Here is a 20,717-nt window from a genome sequence, read left to right as displayed (position 1 = left end):
GGGGAATCAGAAGGACAGCAAGGAATCACTAAGTCCCTCAAAAAAAGAAATAGTACAATAAGGAAATGAAAGGAACTTTTAAAAAATCTTTTTAGGTGTGCAAGGGCTTTTATTTTTAGTCTAGTTGTTGCAATGGCAGTGTTTCAGCTTTAAACCCATTTTTCTTGCCACGGGTAGAACTTTGACAGTTCTTTTGTGGACCTAAATCTAAATCGTGGTGGTGTGACTTTGAGGAAGAAGGTTCAGTTAAGACCAGCTTAAGCAAAGCTCTAACTGAAAACTTCTGCAGACCAGAAGCCTTTATTCTCAAAAAGGATTCTGAGCAGAAAGGGGCACAGTACTGAACATACCCAGATACATGCTCTCTTGTGCAGTACTGAAGCTATTAAAAAAAACCCCAAAACAAAACCCAAGAAGTGTGTGGTTTCCCTCCTTGCTGACTTTCAATTTAGGAACAAAGGAGCAAATTTCCAGCCTTAATGGGAAAAATCCAAAAGCCAGTAACAAATCTATTAGAGAGATGCTATTAGGACATCACCAGGAAAAAAGGGACCAGAAATAATGGGAAACAAACAAGCTACTGTCCCATGCCATTATGAGTAAATGAGAAAAACCCCTCGATTCCTTATCATAATGTTTTTATAAAGAAAATTCTGAAAATGGATGAAAATGGTACTTAAGGTAACCAATATATTAAGAAAATGAAATGGTTAACATGACATCTCCTCTCTCAGCACAGTGGTAATTACTAATTAATGTTCTCTCTCATGTACATAATTCGTAAGTGACAGAAGATTCAACCTCTTGTATAGTATCACGGTTTGTAGATTAAATATTCACCTAAGCCACATCTGCCAGGAAAAACTATTAGGATAATGAACCAAGAAGTCACTAAGTCACAAGGCTGAAGTGCCTGAAGTTACAAGGAAATTGCCTACCAACAGGCCAGCATAGGCTGTCTCAAGTAGAGATAATTAGGTTATAACACATAATACTTCCATGTAACTTTTTTTATCCCCTTTGAGAAGCAAAAAGATTTTTTTCTGTTGCATGGATAACTTATCTATGTTACCAACTTAAAAAAACGAAAAGAGCTCAAGGTATAACAAAAAACTTTCTGTTGATCATGTTTAACAAAATACTGCTTCACTCTTTTGGCTTAAGCAGTTAAGTAGGTGCCTCAAAATCAATGTACTTGTAAGACAGCAAACCATCTAGTATTTCCGCTGCAACACTAACAGATTGATCAAAATTGGTGTTACTCCCGAACTGAGGTTAAAAATACTGCTTCCCTGTGACATGATGCTTTTTCTTCGCCAGTACTCTGCTTTCACATAGTATTTCAAATTGCCTATAGGTTCTGCGCTTTGATTACATTGTTAACAGCGGTATAAAGATTAGAATTTGTTTGATTATGCTTTGTTTCAGTTCCACAGAAGCTGCTGTTCTGATGGCTACTGTATCTATAAAGAGTAATTTTATCACTTTCCAATGATTTCAGACTTCATAATTTAAGTATATGTTTAGAAACACTTCTCTAAATGTGACACAGCTAGTACAGTAAGCACCTCTATGCATTCCTAACATCAGAAAGTAGAAAAAAGAAGATCATTATAAACCTATGAAAAATGAGGCAGCATATGCGGATAATTAGCCTGCTTATGGCAAACATTAAATTTTATTCTCAGGAATACCTTTCTGCTGTTATTTTTAATGCGTTCCAACGCAAAAAGACAGTGTATGTGAAAATTTCCTCCTCCACTTTCACAAGTATATTACAAATATGCATGGCATAGTACATGTCTGGATAGCAATAGAGATATTAAGAAAATAGACACTATCTAAATCCTACTAGGAATAAGAAGGCACCACTGATTTGAGGTTGTGTCCAGACATCGCCCAGTCCATTTCATTCTCATTTCTATCTTTCAAGCCAACATTTTTTCCTGATTAGCCTATCAGACCACTTCTATTTTGGTTTTCTCACCACAAACAACACGCATTCATAGTAGTATTTCATCATGGAGAGTTCGTTCACAGTGTAAGTTGACAGTACAGATTCTTTCTCCACCTGAAAAAGACAGCAGCTTTCAAAACACCTTCACTACAAGAATGTACAAGTTTCTCTTAATAAGAAATAAATTGCTATATACTTACTAGATTTCAAGGCCCGTCTATACACATTTTAAAATATGAGGAAAGCAAATAATTTGCAGCACACTTACAAACATTTAATTATTCTCAAAGTTATTAGCATATGCCATTACGTTGAACTAAATTTAAGGTAAAGCTTTATTCAAAGGAGTTTGTCTGGTTTATACCAATACTACTCATTGCAAACTACAGCATCTTCTTACCTCTATATGGAATCCATATTGCAGTATAACATTTTTTATATCCTCGTAGCTTAATTCTATAGAAAGTTCATTTCCCAAGTTTTCAAAGTGGTAAAGGAGAGGACCTAGAGTACAAAGATACAACAGAAATGGCTACTAAGACAACACAAATCTTTTAAAAATCAAAAGCACATACCGGAAGTGCAAAGAATGCTTATATCCAGACGCACGTATTCAAACACAGACAAAAACATATTTCTAGCACTCAAACATTATTTTTATAAGGAATTTCAGAATCAATGCAAAATGATTGTCTTTTCTGTATCTTAACATTTCTTCAGTCTAGCATCACTGCTGATGTCTCTACAGAAGGCAGGACACGCTGTGGCCTACTCAGGTGGTCTGCTTGCATTTCGTGACGGGCCAGGATTGGTGCAGTGACTGACTGAGTGACCAGTTTCTACTATTCAAAATGTTTAACTCCTGAGTTTTGTCTGCCACTCCTTCACCACAGGAGACTTAAAATTAAGTCTCTCTCCTTTTGAGCCAAGGCATACATAGATCTCATTCCCAAAACTTCTGCTTAGAAGCACAATATAAGTGAGACAGCAGATTAAGAAAAAAATGCAAGGATGTATTTACGCACAGAACAAGTTGTATTTTCTTAGAAAAATGGCAAAAAAGAATACAGGACACTGTATTAGTCAAATAATAAGCGTTCAATGCATGAAGGCAAAACCTGCCACTGGGAAGATTTACTTCTCTATATAAAAGTCACTCAGTGCTGATGTGACTGTAACTAGCAAACACCCGGACACATTCTGACCAGATCTGAGATAATTTCCAAGCCCTAGGTGTTTCTAGCTCTACAGAGTTTTCAGCATAGACGCATTCATCCCCACAATTCTTTTCAAGTACTAGATGCCTGTTATGTGATCAAACTAAGTCAGGGCTAGTAGGAAGAGAGGTCGGTCACACTTGCCTACATTTATCCATATTCCTCCAGGCTTTAGTATTTTCCATATAGTATCAATGTAATCAATAACGTTATGTGCTGTATCTATGAAAAAGCAAGTTGCTATGCAGTCCCATGTATCTGCATGAAAAGAGCAAAGCATACAGAGATTAGTTTCAATGTTTCTACCCCTGTAAAAGTTCATCATTTAACCCCAGTATTTGTTTATACACCCAGAAATACCTTCAACTAACAACAACTGAAGGCTTTTAATTTTGCTTACAAGTAAAGAAAATGTTTTGGTTTACGTTAATAACAGTTAAGTTTGGGTTCATGTGACCTATATACACACACACACACTCCCCCATATATAAACACATAGACTCCAAAATATTACACATATTTACTAGTTATGCATTTTATAACATAGCTCATACATGTTATATAAAATGAGATATATTATATACCGTAAAATGTAAATATTGTAACACATTTTATATAAACGAAGGCCCAAGTGTGCTATCACTCACCTGTCCTATGAACTTCATTACCACAACTGTTAGAAATACAACTGCAAAAATACCCAGTGATTTGGGGCCTCTCTATTTAGTATCTAGAACAATGCAAGTCTTTACACTAAAGTCCACTTTCACAAAGAACATAGCTTTAAAACATTTTATTTAGTATCCTAATATTTCTCAAGCTATTTTTTTACTGGTGAATTTAACAAGCAGGATATTTCAAAGTCTGCCTTTCAAAGCATGAGTCTCCCTGTTTTTCTGTAAATGTGTATCCTTGAAATTGAAAAGTTTTAAGTTCTGTAAATAAAAAAATCAGAAGTCTCAATTTATGCCAGTATCAGATGTTCTAATGTAAGACAGAACCTTCAGAAAATTAAGAAACTATAAGGAAGGCTCCTACAAAAAAATATCTGGAAGTCTAGCTGCACAATAAGGGCCAGATCAATAGCTATATAATCCCAGTGAAAAACAGTTACAGGTCTAACAGGGACAGAAAGGTAGAAAAAGAAAACATACGTCTGAGGTGATAATCCAATACTGTGTAAGGAAAAAATAGTGACTTCTAAATAGGGATACATTAGAATATTAGACTACATATAAAAGAACTGGGTAAATGCTGCTGCCCTTGATCAAACCCTAAATATGTAATTGGTAGAGTAGGCACTAAAGATTGTCATCTGAAGGTTAATTCAACATTAGTCATAAGACATTACTTCATAGCTGTGATGAGGACGGCACAACTAACCTGATACCACAAGACAAAATAAGGTTATTTGTACTGACAGAATTCACAGTCTTTGATAATTATCATCTCCATAATGTGTCTCTGAAATATTTACTATTGATAGTCAGGAAGTACATAGTTGTTTCAATTATAATTTACTACTGCTGAAACAGTTTGCTTTTCTTATACAACAGGAAATGAATCAACAAAAAAATACTCGTATTTCTGGTTTTTACACTAAAGAAGATAAGCAACTAGTTACATTGTTCACTTTGTGACATCACTTTTCTAAATCAAGTAAACCTTTCAATGACACTACTATGCTGTCTTACTCTGCAAGAGACTGCTGCAACGAAGATCTGCTAGGCAAGGAGGTGTCCGCATTTTTTCGTAACTAAGAAGAAAAGCTGATCTGGAATAAGAAAATCTTGCTACAGTTAGTAGTTTTTGCTCAGTGCTTGTAGATACAGTTCCCTTCTCTGTGTAATCATTAACCGTCCCATAACAAATACGCTGAAGATACAGTTACATGAGTAGCCTAGAAGTTTACATTTACTCACTGCACTCAGAATAAATTTCTTGAAAATCCCCTGCTGTCATAGAGAAGTTTGAACCAGAGGGAAGACTGTGAGGATCAACATCAGGGAAATAAATTGGGCGTATCTGATCAGCAGATCTTCTGTTATTGCTAAACTGATGAATCCAGGGATAAAGCTTACATGAGTTAATTTCAGAGCATCTGCAAAATACAGAAATCAGCACAAGTCAGCTTCAATTAATTGCTTATCTATCACCTAGAAATGTAGTAGTCAAGGACTTCGACCAATATCCATTGTTTTGATAAAAATCTTGCAAAAGCTACGCATTTTCTAAAGAACTTCTATCTAGATCATAACACTTCAGACTGCCCATCTATTTATGAACTAATAAAAAAACCCCAGTTTTACTCTGACACACAAATTATCACTCCAAAATAACTGCCTTTTTTAATTTTACAATTGTCTTTTTCTAATTTTTACCATTTCCCCTTATTTATTTCTCCACTGAAAAGAAAATGCACAAGATTCTTTTGTAAGATTAATGAAATTTGTGATTTGGTATATTGAGTAAAGCTAAGCCTTTCTGGGGCATATTTTTTCTGTTTAAAAAAAAAAAAAGAAAGAAAACTAGTAGTGTTGGTTCCATGAATTTTATTGGAAACATTTGTTCTCATTCTAGACTTTTCTGTCTTTTCTGAGCCATAATCACAGGGGGTTTGAAGCACAGCAGAACAAAAGTGTCTTTCAGATGCTAACTGAAAGGACACTTCTAGATTTCAAAAAATAAATAAATTCCATTTTACAAATCGTAGTAGTTTTGCACTAGATGTCATTTTAAGCTAGTAACATCTGGAGTGTTGCAACTGTGCTAAGTAAACACATCTTTGAAAAACAAAATTTGTGGGTTGACATGACCACTCCGATTTTAAAAAGTGATAAAAAATACCACTGAAGTATAAAAAGCAATTTTTCCCACAGTCCTGTAAAATCAGTTTGTAATTAAAAAATTAATTTAAAAAGCCATTTTCTTTCAGAGACAACAGAAGACATATCTGTCCCCTAAAACAGGTATCATCAAACACTTCAGAAATTGCAAGAAATATACCAGGTTATAGAAGGTGCACTCTTTTGGCTGGTGGATAGAAAACATTTGTGGTAAAGTCTTTGAAATAACATTTTTTACCTTCTTATGTCATATTTATATTTATCAGTTAAAAAAAAAAAAAAAAGCCCTGATAACATAGTCATAATTTTCTTCAAGAAAGGCATTTCTATTTTGGTTTAAAAAAAACCCAAACCCAACAAAAAAATGCCAACCAAACACACACAAACAAAAAAAAAAAACCCAACCATAAAAACCTAAACAACAACAGAAAACCCACCAACCCCTTCCACACCGGTCAGCAAAAGTTGTGTGTTAACCATTCCAGCATTCTCCATATGCTCCCCATCAATTTGTATTAATTATCCTCAGAACATTTTTCTTTAACAATGAAAACTTCCCCTAAAGCTAGGTAAAGAAAGTAAGAGATCTAAGTAGATTAGAAAGGATCTTTTTTCTGAGCTATAAGGGAACACACACATCTTTTTTTTTCTCAGCACAAAGTATATTCATGTAGACTTTCAAACAGTTCCAAAAGGAATTCCCAGTTTAATATAAAAGAACAATTCTTCTCCATATTCAAACTTGAAAACCTCACTTTCCAGCTTCAGTAATTTATACTTCAAAACTAAGTACTGCAGTCCTTTATAATTCTGTCCTTCAATAAAAGATGTATGATATAAGTTATGTTATAAAAATACAACATCTTTAAGTGTGACGCACTTCACTTTTTTCCAGCTGCACCTGTCTCCTCCAGATAGATACCACCTCAGTGTTGTTTCCCCTCCTGCCAGATGTCAATGGGTAGTAACGTGTCCTGTGGCTCTAGACCACCTGAAAATTTCGGTATGCTTTCCAAAGGTAGGAAAACAAGATTATGCTTTTCAGTTTTTTGTTCTTCCAAAACATGTAAAAAATCAAGTGTGTCTGTACATCACCAATGATAACCTCCGCCATCTGTCATTATATCCAGAACTCATCTAAACATTAGAAAATTACACCAGCAACAAGAACCTTATCCATACCAGAAAAAGCATGATTTCCCATATAAGGAGTGTAGCAGCCTTGGAGCACTACAGCTTAACTACTCCAGGGTCACTTTCATTTTCACATTACAACTTCCTCAATGGAATCATGCACTCTAATTAATTTCAAATACTTACAGTGACCACATTTATGCCTTGATGCACTTGCTGCACATAGTGACATGCTATGCAACTTTATCCACAGCAACAAAAGTTCAGAATTAAATTTTTTTAAATGCGTAAAAATACTACATTGTATACAGAAGACTTAAGCCACTGTACCACATCTAGGAGCCCACTGTAGTAGTTGGCTTGACACTCAATATAGTACTTTGTCTCCCTAAAAATAGACCAAGGTCAGAGAAAGAAGGTAGACCCAAACTGTAAGCACATGTTAACAAAATCCTCATGCTTTTATCAACTGAAAACAAAAATTAATTAAGACTGTAGTTAAAAACTAATTTGCAAAATCCTTGTTTCTTAACACTCTTCCTTAACTGGTATCTTCAGCTCATTGATCATTGCTGTTTCTTCCAGTTCCAGGAAGGCAAACACGTCCATTTCAGAAGGTTAACTGGGAGCAGCCACTTAAGACTAAAATGAAAGATCCCTAAAGTCCCTAAAACCTTCTAAAGAGACATCCCAAGCCCACAGTTAGATCTGGCAGAAAGGAATGCCTGGAATTCAACTGAACTGACTGAAATTCAGGGTCAGGTTAGCAGTATTCTCCTCCATGCTAACAAGGAAACTTGGAACTGATAACTTGCCCAGCAAAGACGAAGAGTACAGCAGCTGAGCCACACTCAATTTTGCTGTTTAAAATCAAACAGCAAGTGTAACGCATATACACCTCTTTGCTAGGTACCTTATAAATAGGAAACACCACATGAGCATAAGATGCTAAGAATGATTACTACTGTAAGCTGAGCATGGAACTTCAGAATTCCACATACAGGCCAAAGACTCCTTATTTAAGGAAGACAAAACACATGTCATCAGAGGTAATTAGGGGTGACATTAACCTTCAGATTTGAACCACTATGGCAGCTGATCAATGCTTCCAAAGATGGGAAATGAATACTTTCATGCTGCTTTGAATAATTTCCAAAGTTCCAAAGAGCGTAACAGCTAGCAGGGCTGTACAGTTAAGGACGAGAAGAGTGTGACCTCCTTCCAGTGGCTGCAAGGCGTTAGATCAGCTCAGCTGTAGTGTGCAACTTCACCACCAGATGAGAGTGTTTTAAGTATAATGTAAGAAAAAGAACAAAGCTCTAGCAAATACCTATTTTCATCACATTGACCACTATTGTTTTAAGCAGACATGCAGCAGCCACAATAAAAAGTGTTTTCCCCTTTTTGTTTTTGAAGAATAAGCTATAACAGATTTAAGATCATCACAGTCCACCGTGAACAAGCAGTCTACAAACAGGGTCCAAAACATCATGATAATATAGAATACAAGCCACTAACTTAGGTGTTTTCAGCAAAGGGGTGTAATTTCTGGTTGAAGAATGACTGCCAAATTCTGTCTCTCTGAAGTTGGTACCCACTCCACCCAAAAAAACTCCAGACCTCTTTCATACTTGCCCAATCATTGTCTTCCCACCCTCTTTCTTAAAAGAACAGTTGCATTTGCTGCCTTCTCTCCTCTCTAACAAGTTAATTACGAAACCAGTGATTTCCAATGCAAGGGACAGAATACCAAATACAGAAATGTCACTCTAAATTAAAGATATAAAGTGAAATGTACTACATTCAAATTCAGTACCTCAGCCTAATGGTAGAATTATTAACTGTATTATTTTAGCTGTTACACAGTGACAGGACTTGCTTAAGAAATCGTTCAGAGTGCTTCAGTGGTTCTTTTTCACATAGAAACAGTCACTAAAATTTTAGCATGGAATGTAACACTTTGTCTTCCTCTGTTATTAGTCACCACCACTAAGTACCATACACATATTAACTAGTCCATATTTGACACTGGTGAGACAGGTGCGCATTTTACAGAAACAGATGTGAAATAAATAATAAAATCTATTCAAGATTATGCAGAAAATTTGTGGTACAATGTAAAGATTTTAAGTGTCATAACTTAAAAGCCATGCTTCCTGCTATAATTTTAATGACTTGGATACAAAGCTTCCCTCCCCCATTTATCCCACTGGTATTTTTTAATTCATTAAAACATTCTGAAATGTGGCTACATGTGTCCTTGTATTAGGACTTAGAGATCTATTCTTGTGAGTTTTATTTATTCAAGTTTTTCTCATTTATAATTTTGCCTCCCTAGGTTTCAATCAGCAAGTAAAACATAAGCTATGTACCTGTTGAGTACAAAGTTAGAAGAAAAGAGCATAAAGAGGCTCCATTCATTTCCTTGGCAAGCATAACCGAGCATAGCTATTTCCCACGCCAATCTACCTAGCCCAGCACCAGGTACCAGGATATTAACTTTGGAGAAATCCCTGCAACAGAACAAAAATAATAGTTAAGTCTTTATCTGATACCTCTTAACAAAACTTACAGAGGGCCAGTCAAACATTTTTTTCCCCATATACTTAGATATTATAATGTATTTCCTGTGCAACTTTACTTTTTAAATGCAAACTGAGGCAGTTCTGATCAGATTGGTTAATTGTACAGTCAAAATAATTCACAGCAAATGACTTAAAAGAACATTATACAACCCTCATTCAGAATACAGATCATAATTACAAAACAAGGTTTTTTTCCTGAGCACTTTTACAGTTATCAAGCTAAAAATCTCTAAGTGAACTGAAGAAAGAACATTATTATATAGCACCATTTATTTTTCTATGAGGCAGACTGATGGCTAGTAAATATTCTAGCAATCTTCTTTGTTACATCACATGAAAAATAAACACGTATTTTGACATCAGAAACACAAAGCAAATAAAAAGAAAGCTGATGAGCAATTCAGACTGAAAAACCTTAGTTACCTTCTCAGCAATTGTGGGTTTTAAATACACTGTTCACCGATTTCACTCAAGGACATTAAGTGACCTAAGGTTTCCTAAATCAGAGTACATTGCAGCTCTCTAACCCTCCACTTCCCGTAACTAGATATCAAGTTGAAGATGATCAGAAGACATCCAGCAGTGTGTGTTTAGTGAGATACCTAGAAAAACTTCTCCCAACTCCCAAGTTCAGCAATGAATAAAAAGTAGTAAGAATCTCAAAATGTTCTCCTCTTTCAGGCAGAAAAGGCAATATATACATATTCTCAATCACAATGCAATCAAACCTTCACTCATAAAACAAAAGCACTCCCTTGCCAAACTGAAGAGCCAATCTAAAAAGAAGTAACTTTTCAGTTTCCAGTCGTGAACAAGAGTTCATAATTTCATATACCAAAGAAACAAGTGCAAACACTCAGACTACCCTTCCTTTTGCACGTCACCTTCAAAGACAAAACATACATGTATCAATTTATATGCAACTAAATGAAGGAAGCCACAAGCAGCACTTCCAAACATATGACAAAAGAAAGCAAAATGCAAAGCCTTTGACTACATAAAAATTCAGGATGCCAAAAAGGGTTCAAAAGCGTTATGTAAATTCTGAAAAGTAGTACGCTTCTGAAGACTATTACCCAAAACCAAGCATTACTCTTCTCTAAAGGCCACACAAGCTAACAAGCATTTTTAACAGTGCCTTTTGGTTTGTGGCTTAATCATGTAATTAGTGAAGTCTCCCAAAAAGAAAATCAAAGTTCTTCTCAGTCCTGATTTTCACCTCCATTCCATTATACTTTCAGATTCTTTGTTTTCTGATTAACAAGAAGCAGGAAATCCAAGACTGTGCTATTACTTAAGAGCAGTCCTGTGAAGCAACAGTTCTCCTTACCTCTCTTCTACAAGGAAAGCCAGGAGAAAGCTAGCCAGGAAGTCTTACTAAAAAAAGAAATATTCATTCAGGGGAAAACTACTTGCTCAAACAAATTTTTGAAAATAGGGATGCAAAAGGAGAAGGAAGAAGGAAATCCATGTTCTGGGAAAAGCCAGAAAAACCTTAATCTTACAGCTTTTTCTTATCATAGTGGTATATCTATTCACTTATTTTAAATCTATTTCTAACCTAATCTACTTCCTTAAACTTTATTTATAAAATATTTAGGCCAGCTCCACACAGATTTTTGCACCCCCATGTGGACACTTCTACCATGAGTGGGTAGAAAAGCCTTATGCCACTTCCAAGATTATCATACATGGATTAGAAAAGACACTTTTCTCAACACAACCTAATAATAATGAGCTATGCAGGTGTAACCACATTTTGAAATCTGCACCTTTATTTATCCTAAACCAAGATAAATCCTCTAACAGGCAAGCAAGTTGACTTTAAATGCTTGTAATTGTCTTGTAACTTTTTATCCACAATATAAAGCTTTTGTATCTCTGAACTGATTTTGCCAGTTCTCTCTTAGAAGATAGTTGGTTTTAACTGCACTTTCCTTCACACCTTTATTAAGGGATTGAAGTTTGCCTGGAAACTTTTTAGCAATGTAATTTCTATCTACACTCTTCGTATCAGTTGCTAAGGACTGGTGCTGGCCATCAACTTCGTCTCAGCATACAGAGCACAGCTAATAGAATACAAAAGAATCAAATCTGAATCCACTGACACTAGCCTTCCAAAATGGTTCAAGAGCATTTTTTAAATCTATAATCAAAGGAAGTAGTTATGTGGCAAACTTACTGTGTAACAAGTAGTGACTGTTCATAGTGTCCTGCTATCAAAAAAACCCCAAAAGCTCCAACACATTTTCCTTTTCAAGATTTAAAAGGATTGTTAGTCACAAACTATTGATGAATTTCAAAAAAATTAAGGTACGAAACCAGTGGTAGTGGAAGCACTCCAATGCACTATATTATGCTAATTTTTGAATCATTAGAAAAGCTAAAAATTTTAATTGCAAAGAAAGAGCTTTTTAATGGCTAAACAGTTGTAAGATTATTTAGGAGGCTAGAAAAACCTGCGTTCTTTGGCAGATATGTAACTGCTGCAGTAGGAGAGACAATCAAAAAAAATCCCAAAGCATGGTAACTGATAGTAACCCAACGTTATCCACAGCAAAACTAGCCTTTGACTAGCTAGCAGCAGCAGGATTGCTATGGCACAGATCTAGCATCGGTTAGGAACATAATTGGGTACTGAGCGAGTACCCATTAAAAACCTGTGGGGCAACAGAGAAGAAACATTGACCTGTTATCCTGACGGGTGTGGGGAGGGAGGCTGGCTGCAGAGCAGGGAAGAAGGCTGCATGGCTCAACTACTGGAACTGCAGCAGACAGTGGAGTACTGCCAGAAACAACTAAAATCTGTCATGCTGATACTGTACTGCATTTTGCAGCATGATGTATTTTCAGCTTTTAGAAGTTTAATGCCATTAACAAAGACCTTAACTTGGTGTCCCTTTTTTAAAGGAAAAATTGTATGTGATAAAAATAGAGGCTTCTTATTTTATGCCTATTGTGCTTCAACGAAAACATGATGGTGCTGTGCTTCAACGAAAACATGATGGTGCTGAAGGGGTAAACTGAAGCTCAGCAGAAGAAAAATTAGCACGTGTGATCAAACACAAACCTCATTTTCATAAACTAAATAATGCAATTCAAATGTTAGCTAATGGTAATAAGTGATAAGAAATACACAGCCCATACACAGAAGACCAGTGGAAGCATCAGCATAGAATCACACTGTGGGACTCCTTCTTTCCTGATGTCTTGTCTCTGTAATGTTTAGATAGTGAACGGATCCAATTCTCAGTATTTTTCCTAATTTTACTGTAATCATATTTTCAGAGATTTTTTTTTTTTTTGAAAGACAACTACTTTTCAAATAAAATAATGAAGGTAGCTAGGAAGCATAACATTTGAAGAGCAATTCTTCCCCAAACTTAGCAGCTGAGGTTTATATACTTCCATGTAAAGACCTGCAAAGCCTTCAGTGGACTGCAGTAACGCTGAAGATACAGTTTGCTCTGAAATCCCACATCAAAAGCTAAATTTAGGCTACGCACAAGTTTTGATGAGACTAAGAACCCTGCAAGAACAGATATATTTTATATAAAGTCAAATAAAATTTGTATAAAGTAGAAATTTTATCACTATAAATGTGACTGAGCACATGCAAGAAGCATAGCCAAGTCCAGTCTTAGGGCTAATAAGCTATTTTTCAAATTAAAAAGGAAACTAGGCACCAGTGACTTCTTTTGGGCTGTCCTGCCAGTATCTTGGAAAATGCAGTCAATAGCTGGACAGCGTAATAGATTTAAATTTCAAGTTAAATTTCAAGATGGTTCCAGAGGCCAAGTTAATGAATAAAAGAAAACTCTGAAGAAAATACTTAAGTTTACTGTTCTTGTCCAAGGAATGATAATTAACTAAAAAGGTTAGCTATTTCTTTGGTTCCTTTTGGACATGCAGCTGATGTTCTTTACATCCTTTCACATAAGTAGGAAGGGTAACAGCAGAAGTGAAAGAAAATAAAGATGACATAAGGGGAGTTAGAAAAAAAAAAATATATATCCATATGCTTATTTAGATTTTCAACTTTATGTTTCCCCCATAAAAGTGCTTTAACAAACACATTCAATCAAGAAATAAAATGTATCTATGTTTTACTATTTTCTCCTACAAAAAGTAGCAATCATGATCTATTCAGATCCGAGAAATTAAAGAAATTCAAATGGCTTAATCAAGAGGTAGACAATACTACGGAAACCCTGTGAACTGAAAGAATTGAATTCAAACATGAACAACACAGGAAATAATCAGAACACAGGAAATTATCAGTTCTTCAGGAAGACCTTATCTCATGGGACTTCACTTAAGACTGCTTTGTTGATACTACTAACAGATACTGTGTTAAGGTGCCAAGCAGAAAGAAGGAATTGTTTCTGAAGAGGCGTGGGAGGCAGGAACAGCTTTTGACATTTTATTTTTAGATGACAGTCTTGTCAGAAGACTGGACTGAAACACAACTGATAACAGTAGCACCTAGTCACAAGACTGTTCTAATTTAGCATTGCTTTCAACCATTGCTTCTCTCCTGCTTCCAAGAAGAGCAAGCATACAGAGCACTTCTTTTCCTGTTCTTTGCGTGCCAACTGAAGCAATTCAGACCAATCTTGCAGAGAGAAGCAACAACAAAACAGGTCCATGCATGAAGCAAAACATACTTGAGTAGTTTCAAAAATTTAAACTCCTTTTTCACACGATTCCAATGCAAGGAATCAGTAACATTAAAAAAAGTTAACTAGAAACTGAATGTACAATCCCATGAAGCCCTTAAAAAGTAAAAGGTGACTCATACCAACAGCACTGAATTTAAAATATTCATTTCTCCATCCTTTTCAATGCAAAATACATCTAGACTTACATCACCCAGTGCCAACAACACTTTTTCCTCTAGCACTTTCACTCCGTCATCTCAGGAGAGTTCAGCACTCTGTGATATGAAAGGGAACTCTAAAGAAATGCAAAGCTGCACTCGATGTTCCATCTACAGGCCATCTTCCCACATTAATGCCCACAGCCAGTCCTCTCTGGAGGAAATGGGCTTTGCACCCACTATACACAACATCCAGAGTAACTTCATTTTGGTCAGTTCAGGCCCTGTCCATCCCTTCACACTGAAACAACTGCTCCCCTCCAAAACTGTAAAAAAGGAACCAGACTGACCAGACAGCCCCTCCTGCCCGGGAAGTTACTTCTTGCGCAAGGGTGAGGTGGCATTGCCAGTTAAGCCTAATAATACACAGAGAAAACGGGCTCCTCTGCTTCTTGCCTCAAAGAGGTAAGTACACCTGCGTAGGAGAACCTCCAGTCACTAGGAAAAAGAGCAAGCTGACAACAGCAGGTAACGATACGTGAACAGACAGAAGGTTTTACAGAAGTGCTACGACAGCCCCATAATGATCAGGAATATTAGACTTTTAAATAGGTATGTAATACAGATTTTATAAATTAAAAAACTTTTCATTTGACAAACTCAGACTTGTAGTACAGACGTTTGATCTACACAGCAATCTTCTGAGATTTCTGTATAGTCAAAAAAAACCCAGCTGGTATTTCAGAGCCATCAAAACAGGGACAGAAGCACTGTCACATTAGTCGTGTTTGACAACAACCACCACCAGCAGAATTCCTGGTAAAGAAGCACAAAGCTACCAACTTCAGAGTCACCCAATCTGTTATCACATGTTGCTTCCCAACACCAACTGGAGTTCTTGAAATTTATTGAGTTCATTGATGATGAATGTACTAGTCAAGACTTTGAGCTTCAGTCATGTATCTCTTAAGATTTGACATATATTACCTCTCCCATAACCAAAATGCTTTAAAAGCTAGCATACAGAGAAAAAGGTGAACTGCTACCTTGAAGATTAGAATGATTACTTTCTAAACCAGCTATGACTTTTCCTACAGATCAGAAGTACATCACGTAACCTGTAGTATTCAATTCTTTCTTATCTCCTGTAGGGCACTATTAGCATTAAAAACATCGCACAAAGTTCACCTTCAGGTAAAACATCTTTAGTGGTGCATCTACCTTGAGGTAAGTTAGCCCAAGCCAAGAGAAACCAACCATATCCACTCCATGTTCTGCCACCACAAACAGTCTTTACTAATGAAAGTTAAAAGATGGCTAGTGGAAGGTATTTTCAAATTGGTACCAGTGCATTATTAGCAATTACTGAGAAAAGAGAAAATCTACAGTAACATCCAGCTGTATCAAACCTAAGTTCTCACTTGTCACATTTATGAGCACAAAGTTCACAAATTTTCTCATTATAAGAGTGTTTAATCTGAAACGTACTTTATGATGACTGGGCTGAATAAATGGCAGACCCATTAAACACAGAATTCTTATAGCACCAGTATCTTCTACAGTATACTACTACTTAAAATTACCTAAAAAATCCCGCACCGATTACTATTTTGGTGGTGTTAACAAGCCAACATAGTTACAAAGCTACCCACACAGATGCAGCAAAGCTTTTTTTAAGACTTGCCTTGTAACATCTGTCTGAAACCAAGGCTAGAATTAAGTATTTGCAGGGTAAATTCTTGGAGCAACAGAACTGTGCTAGAGGTTAAAGGTTGTCTCCCCTCCTTCCACCACGAAGCACAATACTCATGCTTCCTGCTGTCAACATGGGGCTCTTCCCTTTATCTGCTGCACATACACTCTTAGCATCTGCTAACCTGCAAACTTTTCCTCACTGAGCACAACTGAGTTAATTTCACAACCTCCCGAGGTGTCTTACTTGAAGAGTTAACAGATATCCTGTTACATCAAGCTGCAGGAAAAAAAAAAAAAAATATTCTTGGTTTACCTGGTATTCCTTTGTGAAGTTTATGATTATGCTCTTTTCCAACACCTTGTATTAGAAACAAAAACTTTCTTGCTTAAAAAATAAATTCCACTGCATTCATAGTAATTTCTGTATTTTTAAATCCAAGCTTTTCACTACTGCATACTTTGTTAGATTCGTGCAACAGTGTATGCCCATATAAATATAAGTCTTAAAACACTATTACCATCTTTCTTTTGGGAAGTTCTTTACGATTTCACTAATGATTGGCTGGTAGCAGGAATCTCTCTCAGGCTTTCCCTCTTCGCTCCAGTCTCTCACAAATTGTTTCAAAGTGGACTTTAATTTATCCATGTCAAATGTTGAAGCCGGTGTAATCTTCCTTATTTCCTGATTAAAGTGGACAAAAAAAAAAAAAAAGTTAGCAGAAAATGTACCAAGTATCTTTGGTCTTGGGGCAGGGAGGGGGGGAAGGGGAGGAAAGTAAATTATAAACAGACAAAAGCCATGATATAAGGGCTGTTGGGAGTTTTAGCTGACAAAGCACTCGCCTTTCACTCCTGGGACCGGGGCTGAAATCCAACCTAGAATCCTAAACAAATGAAGTTTGCTGGTCTCAGGTTGGCAGAGACCAGGTTCCACATCACAAAACCATACATAGTATGGCATAGCAGAGCACAACTGGTAGTCCTTATTCAGAAAAGGACCAGGGCTGAGCTAGTGCAGAGGCTGAACTGCTTACCCTGAGAAGAGGATCCTTTTAGGTACTGATGAAGCAACACTGAGAAGCTCATGTTAGAGCTGCCCATTACTGTACCTTTCCTGTAGATACCAAAAAAGGACTTCAGTTTCCATCTCTGCTTTAAGTCTGAGTGCAATTATTTTGGATAGAAACGCTACACTGAAAAAGCACGTAAGCAGTGAAAAAGTTTTTACAGATGATAACATCAAAAATACTTGCCCTATTTAAAATTGTAACTAATTTAGAATGCTATAACATATAATAAGCCACAGTAAGACAGATGGTACCATTTATGCTCTACATATTATGCTCTACTGAAAAAGTAACTTTTAAAATGTAACCAGGGTAGAGCTAGAACTCTGGAGTGAAAAACTGCTTTTCTACAGTAAGTGATAACTGTAATTTGCCAAATTCACAATTAGTTTTTGTAAGTGTAACTACAAACACTAACAACAAAGTTTTATTAAATATCAGCTCTACAAGATGTGAAAACCAAGAGTAAGAAAATATAAATAAACAGGAAGAAAGGAGAAAATAAAGAAGGCAAAAGGAAAGAAAGCTGGAGGCCTAAAGGTGTGAAAAACAAATGTAAAAGCAAAGCATATAGAATTTAATTCTGAAGTATGAAAAGGTCCATTTTAACATACGTCTTCTCCATATTCTTTATTTTCAAACATATGAACGCAGTCATTCACAATGGTATGTAGTATCTCTTGATTATGATCAATGCACTTCCGAATCTTGTCAAGGTGAGGAAGGAATTGAGGAAGAAGACTCTGTTGGTTAGCTGGGAGAGATTTAAACTGCCTCTCTGTTCTGTTCACTCGTTCATGCATATTCGTTCTAAAAAGCAAAAAGTGTAAGGCCTTTACATATTTAGAAGCAATAAACACACTAAATATAAACAATTCACTCTAAGCTACTCCAATTACAATTATTCATTTCTTTGGATACAGAAAATGATCAGACTTTGTAATTTCTTACTAGAGAAGAAGTTTAAGAATTTTTTAGGCAAAATGTTTGTTTTAAGCTCTAGTTCTGTATTACCACTCTCTTTAGCATGTTGCAGTTTAAGAGGACCCTTGTCTTCTTCTTGAAGTTTCATTATCAGCCATTCATTTCCAGCACAGGTGATCACCACCTTAATACATGGATCTACAAAATTTAATGAACAACCAGCTCCCAAACCCATCAAAACCAGCCAAACCATTTAAGTCCAATTTAAATCAAATGAATAGCTGAATGCTGTGGTAAACTTCAGCTACAGAAATAATGAGATACGGAGTGAGAACAAGGATCCTCAAAATGAACTGCTTCTGAAAGAACCGTAAAAGTCACAGCTGGACCAGAGTTCTGACAGCTATACTAAACTACCTTCTTTTAACAGAATATTCCCCTCAGGTATGAGTACTGTGAATTTGATCAGGTAACTGATCCAAGCTAAAAATAACTCTTCTCCCCAAAATAAAAGTTCAGAAAAAAAAAAAAAGGGGAATTTACTGCCAAGGGAAAGAGGTCTGTGTTTTTCTTCCCTCTTCCTTCTCCTCACCCAGAGCAGTTCTGCCCTCCATCTTGTTTTAGCACTCACCAGGCCTACCACAAAGCTCGTTTAACTTGCTAACCCTGTATAAGAGACCTGTATAGATTTTGCTGGATTTGATTTCTGTTGGTTTAGCAAGTCCAGGTCGGCTGAGCACAGTCATAAGGACTCTAGGTCATAAAGCCAGGACAAGGGATACTGCCCCTTTTGGCCGCAGCAAATTTTATCAGGTCAAGTCTTACTGCAGTTTTGTAAACTCTTGTGCCAGCATACAGCAGCTCAGAGTTGGAAACTAGCCATCAAAGAGAGTAAGGCACAACTGCTGCAATTTTACTTTGCAACCTCAGTTTGGAAATTTGACCAGTTAATATCTCCAACATTACATACGTGCTACTGAGAAGGTCATGTTCATTGCAATAGCTGCACTGGTTTAAAATTACATTTAAGAAGAAAAAGGAAGGAACAACGAGAAAAATAAACTGATCCTCTATATAAAGCACACCAGCTTAGCTTCTTGAAAGTTTTGTGAGAAAAATTCTTTGAACCATAATCCTCCACCCTTTCATCTTGAACTGCAACCTTGTAGCAGAATGAAATCAGAACTACACACAAAGAATGAAGTTAAGTCCATATGCCTCCAGAAGACATGAACTTTCATTTGGACTCGGCTGAAAGTGTGTTATTGCCTTACTCATATGGACATTTCCAATTAAATTATTTTTAACTACCAAGATACGTAATTTCACTTAAATTCGGAATTATTTCTGTGAGGCAGAGATAATTTTAATTCAATTTCTGTACTGGAAATTTGAGTCACATCCTCCTGTTATGTGTTTACCAAAACCAAAGTATTCAAAAGCAACCCAGAGTCACAGCTGAGCATGAGGCCGAGAATGACATTCCCAGCTTCTAAGGCCTGAGGATACAGCTACACCACTGGTAGGAGTAAATTACAGTTGGCTGTTGTGCTAACAGCAATAACATAAAAGTCTTTGGTACGGCCAAACTGAATTGGAGAATTAGGTCTGCAAGAGCCGTCGAAGTGCCAGCTAGACCAACCTCCCACTCAACTACTAGTCCTGGAAAACAAAACGATCCAAGATACAAAACCAGCAAAGGGGCAGAAAATGCTCTAAACATCACCTGCTCCTGCCAAGAACCTCCCTGTCATGTAAAAACTATGCTCGCCTTACACTGACAAGCCGGGTCCAGAACACCACAACGATTCACGTGATTCCGTCAACTGAAATACACAAATGCGTAGCGTAGCTACACCCCCACTCTGCTTCCCAAACCTAGTGTAACTAAAGACAATTTACCAAAATACTGTAGAGAACTGGACTTTTTCAGCTAGTCGTCCCCCCCTTCCCACCCCGCTACTTGAGTCACTTTGGTTTCCTCTTCCTTTCAACGGATTCAGACAGAAGGTCGGGTCCGGGTCGGGTCGGGTCCGTCCGTTCGTCCCCCGCCCTTTACCTCATTCCTATGGGACAATCAAGCACTCTTCAGACTCAACAAGCATCTAGGAAAAGAAAGTTATAACCAAACGGCACCCGGTAGCCCGGTCAACAGCTCTTCTCTCCTGTGCAAATCAGCCCCTCTCTGAAAAATTTCCCCAATAATCGAAACTCCGTTTGCGTTTCTCTGCCAGCAGGAGCTACTGTTGAGTGCCTTACGGCGCTTTTAAGCGATTTTACCTTCCGAAAAGAGGCCTCTCACACCCTTTTCAGGTGTGCCATGCCTCAGGATGGTTTGGGGCTTTTGGTTTGGTTTTTTTTTTCTTTTTATTCCACGCTCCCTAGCCGACAGAGAGATGGAGGTGACTTTGCGCCTATCCCGAAAGGAGGGGGGGCGCGGGGGTCCCCTCCCCGCCTCGGGCGGCGGGACCCC

The 20,717-nt window shown here is 37.0% G+C and overlaps 1 protein-coding gene across 1 annotated transcript; it reads right to left on the bottom strand.

Moving 5' to 3' along the window:
• Nucleotides 1-10: 10 nt before the first annotated feature.
• CARNMT1 (carnosine N-methyltransferase 1) lies at nt 11-20,701 on the bottom strand. The gene is made up of 8 exons (XM_009636124.2): nt 18,335-20,701; nt 17,935-18,130; nt 16,772-16,935; nt 9,527-9,667; nt 5,097-5,275; nt 3,319-3,432; nt 2,358-2,461; nt 11-2,071 (listed from the first exon to the last, which is right to left on the bottom strand). The coding sequence occupies exons 2-8, from the start codon at nt 18,121-18,123 to the stop codon at nt 1,970-1,972; spliced, it is 993 nt and encodes a 330-aa protein (XP_009634419.1). The 5' UTR covers nt 18,124-18,130; nt 18,335-20,701; the 3' UTR covers nt 11-1,969.
• Nucleotides 20,702-20,717: the final 16 nt, after the last annotated feature.

The sequence above is a fragment of the Egretta garzetta genome, unplaced genomic scaffold (genome assembly GCF_000687185.1).
Source record: "Egretta garzetta isolate BGI_Z169 unplaced genomic scaffold, ASM68718v1 scaffold353, whole genome shotgun sequence".
NCBI classification, from domain to species: Eukaryota; Metazoa; Chordata; class Aves; order Pelecaniformes; family Ardeidae; genus Egretta; species Egretta garzetta.
Note: the sequence above shows the minus strand (reverse complement) of the source record. Positions and strands in the feature narration are given on the sequence as shown.